We start from the raw sequence: 15,875 nt of genomic DNA, 5'->3' as shown, positions 1-15,875 counted from the left end.
CCTGCACCATGCATAGGCGAATATCTGTAAACAGTAAGTATAATACCATCTATATACTGTAAACTGAAACCGCTTCCGCGTGATACGTACTCCCCTTCTTCCTCGATTAGCTTAACGTATGCCTGATCTATTATATCAACTAAATTAGAATCTAAGAAAATCGCCCTAGCCGATGTCTTAAACGATCTATTCTCGGACGAGTTTTCTACGTTGACTCTGTGGTAAGTAGCTTCCAGTTTTAAGTTGAATTTAACCGGATTTTTTTTTACAGCTAATTGTAATAAATTAATTAAATCTAATTTAACTGATTCCAGAAATGATATATAATCGCAAATATTATTAAAATTTTTCGCGAAATAATTAACAGCTGTTCTATTATGAGATGAACTTATTTCTATGAATCCTGACTCTTGTACTATCTGCATCCGAATCTTTTTAGAGTTCTTAGCAGTTTTAGTATTTTCAACATGTACACGCTTCCCCTTTTTTGTAGTAGTATAAAAAACTAAAATAATTTTTAAAAATCAGAAAAAAAACTAATATTAATATCTAATGAAAATAATAAATTGACTAATCTATTAAAAATCTGATTATCCTCACGAATCTTAAAAAATCTACTGATATAACTACAAAGTTATAAAAATGTCGACATATAATAAAAATCGCGTTGAAAAAAACATTAAATCTAACAAACGATCTGACAACCGGTGCAATGCCGGAATACTCCAACTATTACCCCATAGGATGCGACGTGTGAATTGATCGATATAATGCCGGAATACTCCAACTATTATACCATTGATCGTTTCACAGACCTTTTGATAAGTTTAAAATAAAAAAATAAATAGAATTTATATAATAAAATCACGCGATGAAAAAATTAAATCTACCAAACGATCTGACAACCGGTGCAATGCCGGAATACTCCGACTATTACCCCATAGGATGCGACGTGTGAATTGATCGATATAATGCCGGAATACTCCAACTATTATACCATTGATCGTTTCACAGACCACTTGATAAGTTTAAAATAAAAAATTTATATTTATTATAAATCTAATAGTAATTGATTAAGATTTGTACGATAATTTGTTGAATATTAAAAATCTATTTAACGACGTTTATTTTTTTAAAAATCTAATTGGTAGAGCAATAATATACTTGACGGTATATCTTTTTAAAATCAGTGGGTCTTTAAAAATCAATTCTGATAAATAAAATAAAACTAACCTGTATCCTCGAAGTCGTTCATGGCTTTCATACACATGTCGTCTTCGGATAACATGCTCGAACCACCAGCCGGGACATCGGGTACAAATACTTGCGGCGCGATTTGGATCTGTTGAGCAGGTTGAGCGATGACTGGGGCAGCGGGCATTGGTCTCAAATGGACTGGGACGTTGGCGATACCTTAAGGAAAATAATAAATTAATATTGTATAAGGTAGAAATAAAACTTTTATATTATTAGTACATACCATGAACATTTTTCAAGTGTTTGTTGAGGCTGGTTTTGTAGGAGAATGATTTCTCACATACATTGCAAGAGAAACGCATGTCTGTATGTGTTTTTTGGTGGGCGACTAAATTACGTTTAGCGGCGAAAACCGACGGACACTGAACACAGTTAAACATATTTAAAATATTTGAAATAAAAACGAGATGAAAAATAATATAATGTTTAAAACACTTGTAAAAATTAAACACTTGAAAAAATTGATAATACTGGTGAATAAGGCCTGTGAAAACACGGACAGAGCAAAGGCAGAGTAAACGTAAAGGTGTGGGTGTCTGGAACAGACTGACTATGTCTTGGCGGACAACGGAGCAAGTGTCCAGAAATCTGAGCATTTGTGGTAGGAGTAGCATTTCAAGCCGTGGGTTACCAAAATATTAATGGGGTATTTACTATGATAAATGTGTACATCACTAGTTATTACCATTTATTTTAGGAACCATCGTTTATCATTACAATTTCCAGGAATTGTCCTGTGCATTGTCAACAACAACCCATCGAAAGACGGGTCGGAATAGGTCGCTGGGTTAACAATAGGTGATGTATACCATCTAGCGGCGTCTAGAGTACGTGATGGAAACAAAGGACGATTAACCGAAATACACTTCACTCGATGAAGCCGTACAAAAATAGTTACTAACATACCAAGAAATGTGAACATATGGCACTAAGTCTCGCCATCGAACGTTATGGCGACAGAAATTTAAGGTTAAAAATATACAAAGGGGTGAACATGTGTAGTGTTGTTGAATAATGTTAACAATAGATAGGGTATGTCGGGACACACACGTCGTTGCCTGTATAAAATATACAAAGGGGGTGTACATGTTCAGTCTTCTTGAAGAATGTTAACAATAGTTGGGGTTTATCGGGTTACACAAGACGTTTCATTCCTGTAGAATGTAATTGTACAAATATGTTATTCTTAAATGTATTACAAATAATAACGTGTAGCACAAGTCCTTGATCGTTAAATTATTACATCGAGATGTATTAATTCATACAGTTATATACATTAAGTAAACCGGCTCTGTAGCTTAGTTGGTTAAAGCGCCAGAATGTAAGACGGAGATCGAGAGTTCGAATCTCTCCAGAGTCTTTTTTTGCAATATTTATTGAAAATGCGCATGCGCGGAACAATTGGGTGCATACGTCGCGAGAGTTTGAATATATTGCGGATAAGTATAATAAATATATATAATAAATATATGATAAAATAATATGATAACATATTTGATAACCAGATGACTGATATTAGTAGTGTGCACAATAATATGTACGGTAATATAACTAATATTCACCTATATACGTTAAGAATCATAAGAAAAGTATATCAGGTCTGTGGCCTAGTGGGTTAAAGCGTCAAAACTTTAGCTTGGGGGTCGAGGGTTCGAATCCCATCAATCTTTTTTTTCAATATTTAATGAAAAAAATATTACAATAATATGTACAATAGTATGGTGTGTACAATAATATGGTGTTACGGTCACGTGATGAGGCGGGGTTGGTCAGCAGCTGGTGGGGTAACGTCGCGTACGTGCGCGATCGGGCGGCGGCGTGACGAGGACGAGGGACGAGCAATGACGGGGTGGGGTAAAATATACGTCGCGTACGTGCGCGATCGGGCGGCGGCGGTGATGACGAGGGACGAGCAATGACGGGGTGGGGGTAAAATATACGTCGCGTACGTGCGCGATCGGGCGGCGGCGGTGATGACGAGCAAGGTTCAGCAAGGATCAGCGGTTCAGCGGTTCAGCGGTTCAGCGGTTCAGCAAGGTTCAGCGGTTCAGCGGTTCAGGTGTTGAAAGCCCCCATTTCATACTACTTAAGTTCATTATTAATGTCGGTTGAAGCTCGGAAAAAATTAGAATTTAATACCCAAGATCAGTCTAATTCAACTTTATGGCATGTTGAACGTCGAAATCGCTTGACAGCGTCAAATTTCGGTAGAATATGTAGAATGAGGAAAAATACATCATGCAAGGCTACTGTCTATGACATTCTATATCAAAATACTACGTGTAAGGCTATGGAACATGGCAAACTAATGGAACCGTTAGCCAAAATTAGTTTTGAAAACTTAACCAACCACAAAGTACAAAACTGTGGTTTATTTGTAGATGAAGATATTCCTTATCTTGCAGCTACACCAGGTAAATATGAAATTATAATATAATTACTATGCAGTGACTTATACATAATTAGTTTTGCATAAAGTAGGTATTACTTAGGTAATATATTATATTTGTTTATTTTTCAGATGGTTTAATAGGTGATTCAGCAATTATAGAAATTAAATGCCCATACTCCGTAAAAGATTATTCTAATATACGAGACGCGATATCAGATAAGAAGGTTATAAAATAAATTTATATAAAAAATTATTTTAAAAATTAAATATTCCTATATATGATTCTAGATACTATTTTTGTACTTGGACAATGATGAAATAAAATTAAAAGTTCAAAGTTTATACTTCTATCAAGTTCAAGGTCAACTTAAAATTACGTACGTTACCCCAGCCCCCCCCCCCCCCCAATTTGACATTAACAATTTTTTTTGCGCCAATAATTAGTACTCGATTCCTGTGGATTTCTGAGCACACTTTTATAATTCCTGCTCTGACGGTTTTCCCGGAAAGTCAAATTTTCCTCGGGTGGGGCCGGGGTAACGTTACTCCAGCCCCACCCACCTTCTAAATTTAACTTTTTGCAATTTTTTTTGTGCCAATAATTAGTACTCGATTCCTGTGGATTCCTGAGCACACTTTTATAATTCCTGCTCTGACGGTTTTCCTGGAAAGTAAAATTTTCCTCGGGTGAGGCCGGGGTAACGTTACTCCAGCCCCGCCCACCTTTCAAATTTAACTTTTCCCAATTTTTTTTGCGCCAATAATTAGTACTCGATTCCTGTGGATTCCTGACCACACTTTTATAATGACTCCTTGAAAATATGTTGAAGACCAAAAGTTTTGCATTGTCACTCTACATATTACAACTACAATAATGCTTAAAAACGTTGTTATTTTGTAGGGATGTGATTAAATGGTATTATATATGTACATAATATGTATTAATATATATTATATATTATATAGAGCACAGATTTTTATTTTATTGTTAAAGATTAATATTTTGATACATCTTAACAATGGCATATAATTAATACAGTTACGTGTACCCCAAATTTACGTATTATAATTATTTTAGGGATATCACAGTGGGTAAATCACCACATGACACATTGTATGAAATATAACAATTTATTATTCTGTTATAAATAAATTTTTCAAATAATTTTCAGAAGACCAAATTAATTCAATAATGTGTCCATATGTCTTGCTCTCGCTCCTCTAAATATAATTTTTTTAAGCCATCTCTGATAAAGTAGAATTATCGAAGCCTCATTTGATAATCGATGTATAGGTACTTTAGGTATTTTTGGGCAACATTGTGCGGCTATTTGTTAATTGTATTTTGTCTATTTATAATTGGCGTGTTCTGCATTCGTTAAAATTATTTAAAGAATAAATTAAATAGAATGGAGTTATAGGTTTTAATTTATAAATAGTCCATAACAATATTAATGTTTACTTATTTTTTATCATTTTGTCAAAATATAATAAACCCACGGAGATTTATAGACATTCATCATTCGCTGTCTAATACGACGTTCGACACGGTCGAAGTGTTCCCTATTTCGTTTGTTTGTTGATTTGTTTTTAGTTAATTGATTGAAGAATTTTTATAATTTCTAAAAATGAGTGGAAGAAAACCTGCTGTGGCACCAAAAGTAGTTATAGACATTGTTTTACAATATAAAGAACGAATCGTACAAATTGGTGAAAATGATGAAAAAAGTAAGTAAATTATATAGATTATATTAAAATTAGAAATACATTTTCAAGTAAGTACCCTACTTAATTTGTTTTAAATTTTAATAATTTGATATTTGAATTTGATAAATAAACCAGAGTATTTTAAAAAACATGCTCCTACAAAATTGTATTTTAAATAATTTATGTTTTATTCCTACTGTGCTAAGAACATTAATTGTTAGTTTTACCCACTATTCAAATTTTAATTCGTGATTATTAATATATTAAAATAAGTACTTTCTTCTGTGCATACAATAAGAAGATTCGACACCACAGGTTTGAGCAGAATAAATTCTTAAATGAGTTTCAGCCGTCGTATACCTACGTACCTACTACCGAGTATCGACGGTAGGTAATTTACAAATAGGTTCATAGGTAATATTATAACTTAGTAAGTTACTAAGTAGTAGATATGGTAAGAACTGCATAAAAGAAAAGTAAGTTATTAAGAGGGCGCACTAGTAGACAAAATATGGCATAAAAACATTGTTTCGAAATTCCAGAAATACGGCTTATAATAAGCCCGATTTTCGATATTCTTATTAATTAGTAAAATAATTAATTGATAAAAAGTTTAAAAAAACGTGTTAATTTACCATGCGATATTGGACGATTGGAATAAAATATCAAAAATCGGGCTTCTTACGTTTCTAGAAAAAATTCTCCTCTACAATTTTTGTAATAGGTATTTATACTGTAAAACGCTTCAATAAGCCGTATTCCTGGAATTACAAAACCATGTTTTTCGGTAAAAAAACATTTAATTACGCTCGTCGTGTGCTGCGCCCATTATGGGCCCACCACCCCGCGCGCGATACAGCAGTACCGCACCATAGGTCAAAACGGGTTTTCTATCGCAGCCGTGCGCCCGTACATAGTTTATAAATAACCCAGATAAGAAAATGATTATTATATTATAATATAATATAATAATCATTTTCTTATTATTATTATTTCATGACAAATATTATTTAATTTTGTTCGGTTTTATATTTTGTATTCGTATCCGAATTTCATACCTACTAATAAAAACTATACTTTTGTTCTTCAAGTAATACGGCTTATTGAAGCGGTTTACAATAAAACTACCTATTATAAAAATTGTAGACGAGAACTTTTTTAACAATCGTAGGAAATCCGATTTTTGATATCGTATTCCAATCGTCCAATATCACATGGTAAATTAACACGGTTTTTAACTTTTTATCGATTAATTATTCAACTAATTAATAAAAATATCGAAATTCAGGCTTCTTACGATTGTTAAAAAAATTCTTCTCTATAATTTTTATAATAGGTAGTTTTGCTGTAAACCGCTTCAATAAGTCGTATTACAGGAATTACGAAACCGTGTTTTTATGCCATATTTTGTTCAATAGTTCGGCCTCTTCGTATCCGAATTTTATACAAATAAAAACTATACTTTTGTTCTTCATGTAATACGGCTTATTAAAGCGGTTTACAGTAAAAATACCTTTTACAAATATTGTAGAGGAGAACTTTTTTAATAATCGTAAGGAATTCGATTTTTGATATCGTATTCCAATAGTCTAATATATCGCATGGTAAATTAACAAGTTATCTTCTTACTTTTGATCAATTAATTATTTAACTAATTAATTAAAATATCATAACGTGCTTCTTAAAATTGTTAGAAAAAATTCTGCTCTACAATTTTTATTATAGTTAGTTTTGCTGTAAACCGCTTCAATAAGCCGTATTACTTGAATTATCGAACTATTTGGGTATAATAAAAAATATTAATTATTACGAAATCGGAATAAATAATAACTAGGTATATAAGAAACAAATCAAAATTAAATTAAATGTTATTCCATTTAGTGTACATTATAGTATATTGTATACAAATATGTAACGATTATTACAAATTAAATTTCATATAATAATTATATTATAATCGTTTGAATAAATTATTATTACAATAATAATTAAAATAACAATTATGATATCGTAAGAATGTAAGAAAAAATTATGTAAGAAAAAAACGAAAAAAAAACAAAATAAATCAAGTGTTATAACTAGAATTAGGATGTTGAAGACCTAAATAACACACACAAATTCAACTGCTAAAGTAACAATATATCAGACTTTGTATTAAATTTTCAAACTTTTTTACTCAACAAATAACATTTTATTGTCATTCAAATAAAAAAGATAAAAATTTGGAAACTGAAAATGTCCGGAAACAGTTAAAAACAAATCAATATTTTTTGAAAATGTATTGTGTATAGAAAACGCTAGTATAAACAACCAGTGAAAATTGCATGAATCTATGCAGGTCATTTGTTATAGAGTAACACCAAAACCAAAATCGATTTTGTCAAAAATTGATTTTGCGTAAAAACTCTGGGTTTTCCTTCATTTTTTTTGTTTTTCACCGTGCTCATGAATTTTAACTGATAATTAAATTATATTTAAAAAAATTCTCATGGCTATAAATAGCTCAAAATGTGTCAAAATAAATTGAAAATTTTAACTGTGAACACTGAGTGTTTTGAGTTATTCGTTTCTAAATTACAACAAAATATCAAAAATCTATAAATAAAAATTCTTTGAACTTTAAATGCTTATAAAAAAAAATTGTTTCTATGTATTTTTAATATTTTTCAACTGCTATTAGAACGATATATCGTGTATAGAAAATGCTAATATAAACACTCAGTGAAATTTTAAAGTATGTACAGTCATTTGTTTTTTAATTACAACAAAATAAGAAAATCGTTACATTTCAATAATATAATAACCATCTGAAGGTATATGATTTGAAATAGTAAAAAAGTTTACATACATTTTAGCATCAAAAACATTATTTACTTGGACTATATGAATTTATTTTTTAGAAATTGTATTTGCTAGTAATTGCGTTTGGAATTAAATAAGTGCACAACTTGATAATCGTATGTCTGGAAAGGCTATACACACATTTGTTTTTGAAGGAAGATACTCTATTAAGGAAAAACTAGGATTTTCTATTCTAAAATCTACTTCAGAAATAAATATACCTCGTCAAGTCTTAAATGAATCAAGTAAGTAAAGCATAATATGGCAGCTATAATAAATAATACGCAGATAACGAGTTACGTATTATTCATAAAATGATGATAATATTATTATTAATATCTATGAATTACAGAAAGTGATATTAGTAGCAGCGATAGTAGCGATTACTCTGAAATGCCATCTAAAAATATCGTTTTTACTTTTTCGGTGGACGAATGGAAAATAATTCAGCCACAAGAAATTAAATATAAAATGATTGACAAAACAAGACCTATGCAAAATTCCAGGTTTTTAAAATGTTTTTTTTTAAATTTTAAGGAATGTAAGTAAATTTTTTGTTTTAGATTGTATTATGTTTTGCCAAAATCTGATTGGACTCCAATTATGGCTGAACATTTTTGGGAACACACTAGTTTACCATGTTGCTTGTCGTTTAAAAGAGCAAAAGTTACTCCTGATGGATTTAACTACGTAGTAGTTGTTGCACGATGCACTATTTGTAAATCACATTTTAAAGGGACTATAGCTGAAAGGCCATCGGAAAACTCTAGGTACTATTTTGTTATCGAGAACAACATTTTCCTATTAACTTTAAATGTCTAATGTTGGTAATTATCGACAATTTCAGAGTATTAATGAGCTGTATTTACACTGGAAATTATAACGATGAACATAAAATATCACGAAAGCGACGGATGCTAGGACCTATGATACGTAAGTACACAACATCCATTGTTAAGGAAGGCATATCATGTGAAACCACCCGAGAACGAGAAGCAGCTCGTTTAATGAAAATGGGTGAGTACAAAAACAACTTTATTTATTGAATAGGTTAACATTTAACATTTACATATTTTTTATTATATACACATTTTTAATCAAATATATATTTGTTTTATTGAAAAAAGATTTTTTTTTTGTCTCTCTTTCGATCTGTTTTATTTTATTTCTAATTCGATTTGTTTTATTTCATTTAGATTTTTATAACTATTGAATTGATATTTTTAATCAAAATAATATAGATTTGTTTTATTCCGAACAAAATTTTTTTATAAAATATAGATTTTTTTATTAAGATTTTGAGATTCTAATGCACGTATTGATATTACAATGTTTTTTTTTATTTTTGTGTCTATGTACACAGTAAGTAGTCGAAATAATGTAACGATTTATTTTCTTCAACAGTATTTTTTTCGATGTAAAAATGAATCAAATAGATGCATTGGGGTGGTCAAAATTTAAAATTCCCAATAGTTTTCAAAAGCGCAGGGAAAAATTAAGAAAAAATGAGAATTTTTACGATTTTTGACAAAATCGATTTTAGTTTTTGGTGTAACTTTAAAACAAACAACCAGATACATGACATTTTTACTAAATGTTTGTTTAAATTTTCAATACACGATAACATTTTCAAAATATTTTGATTTGTTTTGCACTATTTACGGACATATTCAGCTTTCAATATTTTTAGTTTTTTTTTTCTATGAATGTCAAAAAATTTATTTGTTGGGTAAAAAAGCTTGAAAATTTAATAGAAGACTTCTGATATATTGTTACAATAACAATTGAAAAATATTCAAAATACATATGCATACATTTTTTTTATAAACATTTTAAGTTCAAATATTGAAGAAATACATGAAAGTCACAAAAATAATAAAAAAAAATAAAAATTCATAAACATTTTTGTTTTTAAATCTAAGATTTTAAAATGTAACACAAGATTCCTTATAAGTTTACAAAAAAAATATCTGCTAGAAAGTCAAATTAAACTTTTATGAATGTTTGAAGTTCGAATTTGTTTTCTTCCGAACAAGTTTTTTTTTTATAAAATATAGATTTTTTTATTCAACTTTATTCTAATAGCATATTTTTATTCAACTAGGCTTTTTTAATTAAAATTTGCTTCTTTTATAATATTTATAAAGTATAAAAGTTAAAGTGTAAAGCAAAAATAATTATATATTTTATAATATATTACACTTTATACTTTTAAATATATTTAGGTGATTGTGAACCACCTATAATTCCCAGTGGAAACGCATTGAGAGCTTTGAAATCTAGAAAGTTAGCATCTGAACGAAGACACGAAGATACTTTAACTTCCTTAGTTCTTATGCAAAAAGAAGAAGATTTTAATAATGTTTTACATGATATTGGATGTAATCCATTTTTTTTGCATTACTACTGTTCTGAACAAATTAATATTTACAGACAATATTGCCGCAGTCTGAAATATCCAAAATTAATCATAGATTAATGAAAAAACTAATGTAATTTTTCTATATGAAGGTCTTGTTTATGACGAACAAAAAAAATATAGTTTTACTGCTACAAATATGTTGAGCGAAAGGCATACAAACGTGGCAATTTCAAATTGGCTTATGAATTGGTTGAATACTGATGTACCTGCTCCAAAACTAACAGTTTGTGATCAATCTCTAGCCCTCTTATCCGCCATTATTAAAAGTTTTACACAGTACTCCACGCTTCAAGATTATGTTAGAGCATGTGCAAGTCTACTACATAGTGATGTTCCATTAGAATCTTATTGGGTCCCCCGATGTTTTGTACGAGTAGATATTGCGGACGCATGTAAAATCCCGGAAAATAATTGAACGGACCGTAAAAATCCGGAAAGTTGTAAACCATATATTCCCGGACTGTAAAAATCCGGAAAATATAAATGTGCGGACTATAATATCTCGGACCGTAAAAATCCGGAAAATTAAAAAAACGATACTAGCGCTCTCAAGTAGAGTGCCTTAAAGGGCCTGCTCGTGTGTCTTAATAAGGCGCAATATTTAGGCAATATGCAATTTCATTGCCGCCACCTATGGCATTTGTGTTAGTTGTCAATCATGATTAGTGTGAGTGATCAAGTGAATATCAAATGTTGTAAAAATATGAATTTCAAACGCTCATAAAAATTTAATTTGACTTTCTTGTAGACATTTTTATTTTGATAAAGGTAGGCATACTTATGGATATTCTTGTATTACATTTTCAAATCTTAGATTTAAAAAGAAAAATTTTTATGAATTCTCAACTCAAAATAATTTGCTAATTTTCGTGATTTTTCCGTATTTTGTCAAGATTTGAACTTTAAATGCTTATAAATAAAAACTGTGACTAAGGATTTTTAATATTTTTCAAATGTCATTGTAACAATATAGTAGGAGCTTTATATTAAATTTTCAAGCTTCTTTAACTAATAAATAAAGTTTTATTGACTTTCATAGAAAAAAAAAGACTAATAAAATTGGAAACCAGAAAATGTTTCTAAACAGTTCAAAACAAATAAAAATATTTTAAAAATTTTATCGTATATAGAAAATGCAAATATAAACAACCAGTGAAAAATTCATGTATATAGGTACGTTCATTTGTTTTAAAGTTACACGAAAAACTAAAATTCGATTTTGTCAAAAACCGATTTCGCGTAAAAAATTCCCGTTTTTCCTTAATTTGTCTTTTGTTTTTCACTGCGCTTTTGAAAACTACTATGAAATTTTTACTTTTTACCCCTCAAAGTACCAACTAGATTCACTTTACCATCGAACAAAATACTGAAGTTGAAAATCGAAGCATTATTTCGACTGCTAATCGTATACACAGACATAAAAATAAAAATCGCTCCGCTCAGAATCTAAGACAAGTCAAACATTACATTATACATTTTAATCTACGTCACTATGTGCTAATAAGTGGTTTTTGATTACAAACTTTTACGACGAATGATCTTTTTAAGGATTGCATTTAAGAATCCTTATAAAACAAAATAATATACCGATATAGAAATTATAACAGAAGAACACTAAGTCTAAAACCACATTATGCTAAAGACAGTTTGTTAAATTTATATCACCTCAATTGTAGTGAATTTTTTTTAATCATAATTATCATTTATCATAGGTACCCGTCAAAATACGATTATTAGTGTTTTTAGATTAAGTAAAATAAGAATTTGGGAAAAGTGATCCTCTTAATATTAGTATTAGTATATGTTTAGATACTAGATAGGTAATACATTTGGCATTAACATCAATATTTTTAATAATTTTAACAGTTACAATAAATATATTAGTATAAAAATGAAATAATGCCTATATTGTGATATTATCTTACAGCCAGCAGTTATTATTAGACATTTTTAAAATTAAATAAATTTGTATTATTTATTAATATTATATAATATATGTAATTATTGTGTATTGAATTTATTATCAATTTGATATTTTGGATTCTGAGAAAATCGATGTATGTATTGACAATGATGTATGTGTTTTTATTTTCTGGGTCTGTCACCTGTGTGTCTACACTAAGGTATTTTTTAAAAACCTGAAGATAGATTTTTTTAAAAAATAGGTATATTTTATTTTCAAATTTGGACATAATTATATATTTAATCGATGAATGATTTTTTATTTTTTTCGTTAAATATTATTCGTAGGTACTGGGTGCTTATTTGAAACATCTAAAGTACCTTTATCGGCTATATCAAATTTAATGTATTCGCCAAAAATGAATTCAACCTATAGTAGTATAGTATATATTGTTTTACTAATAGTAAAATAAATTAATATAGTAAAATATATACTTTAATAGGTGCCTACTTAGTAATATAGGCTGACAAGCTTTCGCTCAAAATTTGTTTTTCGTATATATAAAAATATGAAATGATTTATCATAGAATTAAAAAATAACATGTGTAATTTTTTTTCTGGTTAGGGTACAGGTTATATAGATATATCATTTTTTAAATGTGTAGGAGTAGGAACTAACATACGCAATAATTTTTTTACCGTCTAAAAACTTGCATGTTGGGTATAGCATTTTTTCCACAATCTAAGAACTATCATTTTTTTTTTACCTGCTGTTATAGAAAAATATTATATTATAATATTATATAGAACTTAATAATCAATTACATCGCTTGTAAATTACTTTATTTATGAATATTTAGTAGGTAGGCTACACAATGAAAAAAATTAATTAATAATTTATATAAATAAATAACTTACACCTACTTAATAATTACTACTAAACTTAAATAAAGAATATTTAATTTAGATATTATATTAGTTATATTATTGTACATTATTTGTACCTTTATGGATTTCAATAATACTTGGTGATATTGTTTTTTTTAATTATTTGTAGGTACGTAATTTACGATTTACCATTGTAAATATGCTTATGCGTGCATTCAAATCTAGCTAGTTTATAAATTTAAATTAGTTACCTTTGAATATTATAATTTACCTATTGTAATAAAACTGTACAAAATTCCCTCACGGAATACCTGGAACACTAATTTCAGTTATTACAACTACTATAAAGTTTAAAATGGTGTATTCCCAAAATTGCTAAATGGACTTGGACGACACACACGACACACGGCATGCCGCGGGTAATCACTCGATAAGATACTCGTTCATAAAACCCACATAATACACCTAAACGATTTTTGAGAAGAGTATAATATAATAAGTAATATCAGAAAAACATAATATATCATTTATATAGCACCAGCCTAAACATTGCTTACTGTTAAATTTTCATGTTCATTGTTTTATAAAAAAAGTTCAACGATTTATATTGATTAATATTATTTAATAATGATTTATATTTTTTGAAATTATAATGTTTCTAACATAAACTAGATCGTATATTACTTAACAAGAATATTGATATTTAAAAAAATGGTAAAAAATCAGCCACTTGACTTAAATAAATGTTTTTACGATATAAAATTTTCTGAAAATCAGATTTACAAATTGGCTATTTTGGATATTTTGGAAATTTTTTTTATCAGTTTTTAAGTTTTTTATTTTCAGTATTAAAAAAAAAAAATAAAAAATGTATACTAAAAATGTAGCGCAATAGTCTATGAATTATATTTAAAAGAAATTTTTTAAAAATATTAATTAGAACAAAAGTTATTTCATCTGTCAGATTTCAGTGGGACACCCTGTATTTATTTTTTATATATTAGAATACTAGGATAGGTATTGAAGCAACGAAAATATTTTAATTTTATGAATAACAATAGAAAAAAGTGGGTAAGTGTATGTCGCTCTGATGTACAGTAGGTTGAAAGTGGGTGATGTTAAATTTGAATGCAATGATATAAAACCATTGTACAGGAATAACGGTTTAGAGGGAAGACGGTCTATCAGCCTATAATATTACTAAGTACTAATTAAGTAGGTATATTTTATGATATTATTGTGATTAAAGTAATTAATTGTAGGATTAGGCATTAGTATATATGTACTACAGTAGGGTATATTAATTTTTGCCAAAAAGATTACATTTTAAATGTTGTTTTATGTATTAAATATTTAAATATAATAATACACTATAAAAGTTTCATATATACATGAGTAATATTTTTAAATTACATCTAAATAACTAAAATCGTTATTCTTAGTTTTAATATGTAATTTCATCGAAATTTGAATTTGAAATGTCTCTAAAAAATAACTGTGTTTTTATGTCTTTTATATATTACATTTGGTTTTAGCATGAACTATTATTAGAATCTTTGTTTTAAAGTTTCAATACTTAGCTATAAAAATTGAATATTTTATATTTTTTTAATTGGGTACAATAATGGTTATTGTCAAAATTTGAAGTTTAAATACTTATAAAAAAAATTGTGCTTATGCATTAGCATTTTTAATGTTTTTCTATTGATATTGTAACAATATATCAGGAATCTTGTATTAAATTTTCAAGCTTTTTAACCCAACGAATAAAATTTTATGGACATAATATTATATAGAAAAAAAAATAAAGAAATTGAAAACTGAAGATGTCCGTAAACAGCTCAAAACAAGTTAGAATATTTTGAAAATGTATAGTGTATAGAAAATGATAATATAAACATTGAGTGAAAATGTCATGTATCTGTAATTTACGGTAAAACAAAGAGTTACACCAAAAAACAAAATCAATTTTGCGTAGAAATTTTCATTTTTCCTTAAATTTTATTTTGTTTTTTCCTGCGCTGTTTAAAACTATTGGAAATTTTCAATTTCAACCCCTTGATTTATACCAACTATAGATTTACTTTTCATCGATCAAGATACTGTTGAAGAAAATCGAAACAGTTTTACTGCCCTAAGCCCCAGTGGCGCCAAACACGAGTATCAACTGAGAAAAATTCTCCAGAACTATTTATGAGTGGGCTAGGTGGGTGGGCGGTGATAATAAGTCATCAGTTATTACTTATTAGTGGTAATTAATACTTAAAGGCAGTATATAGTGATTTTAATGCACTATTTGAGAGTTGCTAAACTTTTTTTGAGTAGGTAGGTCTAACACCAGTATTTTTTCCCCATATCATGAAATTAATATGGATCAGCGCCACTGCTTAGCCCCCAACGGTGATGACAGACACAAAAATTAAAAACTAAAAATACATACATCAAATGTTAAATAGTATTTCTAT

At 28.6% G+C, this 15,875-nt stretch overlaps 1 protein-coding gene across 1 annotated transcript; it reads right to left on the bottom strand.

The window, feature by feature from the left end:
* Nucleotides 1-783: 783 nt before the first annotated feature.
* Nucleotides 784-2,108, bottom strand: LOC132936909 (uncharacterized). The gene is made up of 2 exons (XM_061003721.1): nucleotides 1,481-2,108; nucleotides 784-1,413 (listed from the first exon to the last, which is right to left on the bottom strand). Exons 1-2 carry the CDS (start codon nucleotides 1,869-1,871, stop codon nucleotides 1,229-1,231), a joined length of 576 nt encoding a protein of 191 aa, XP_060859704.1. The 5' UTR covers nucleotides 1,872-2,108; the 3' UTR covers nucleotides 784-1,228.
* Between the last annotated feature and the right edge of the window lie 13,767 nt (nucleotides 2,109-15,875).

This window comes from Metopolophium dirhodum, chromosome 1 (genome assembly GCF_019925205.1).
Source record: "Metopolophium dirhodum isolate CAU chromosome 1, ASM1992520v1, whole genome shotgun sequence".
Lineage (NCBI taxonomy): Eukaryota > Metazoa > Arthropoda > Insecta > Hemiptera > Aphididae > Metopolophium > Metopolophium dirhodum.
The sequence above is the reverse complement of the archived record's forward strand: the minus strand, read 5'-3'. Positions and strand labels throughout refer to the sequence as shown.

Excerpts from the sequence above, each read along its gene's own strand:
- LOC132936909 (XM_061003721.1), bottom strand. The coding sequence starts at position 1,871 with ATGCTACTCCTACCACAAATGCTCAGATTTCTGGACACTTGCTCCGTT. Across the intron at positions 1,414-1,480 it reads ACACTTGAAAAATGTTCATG|GTATCGCCAACGTCCCAGTC; the intron begins GTATGTACTAAT and ends ATTTTCCTTAAG.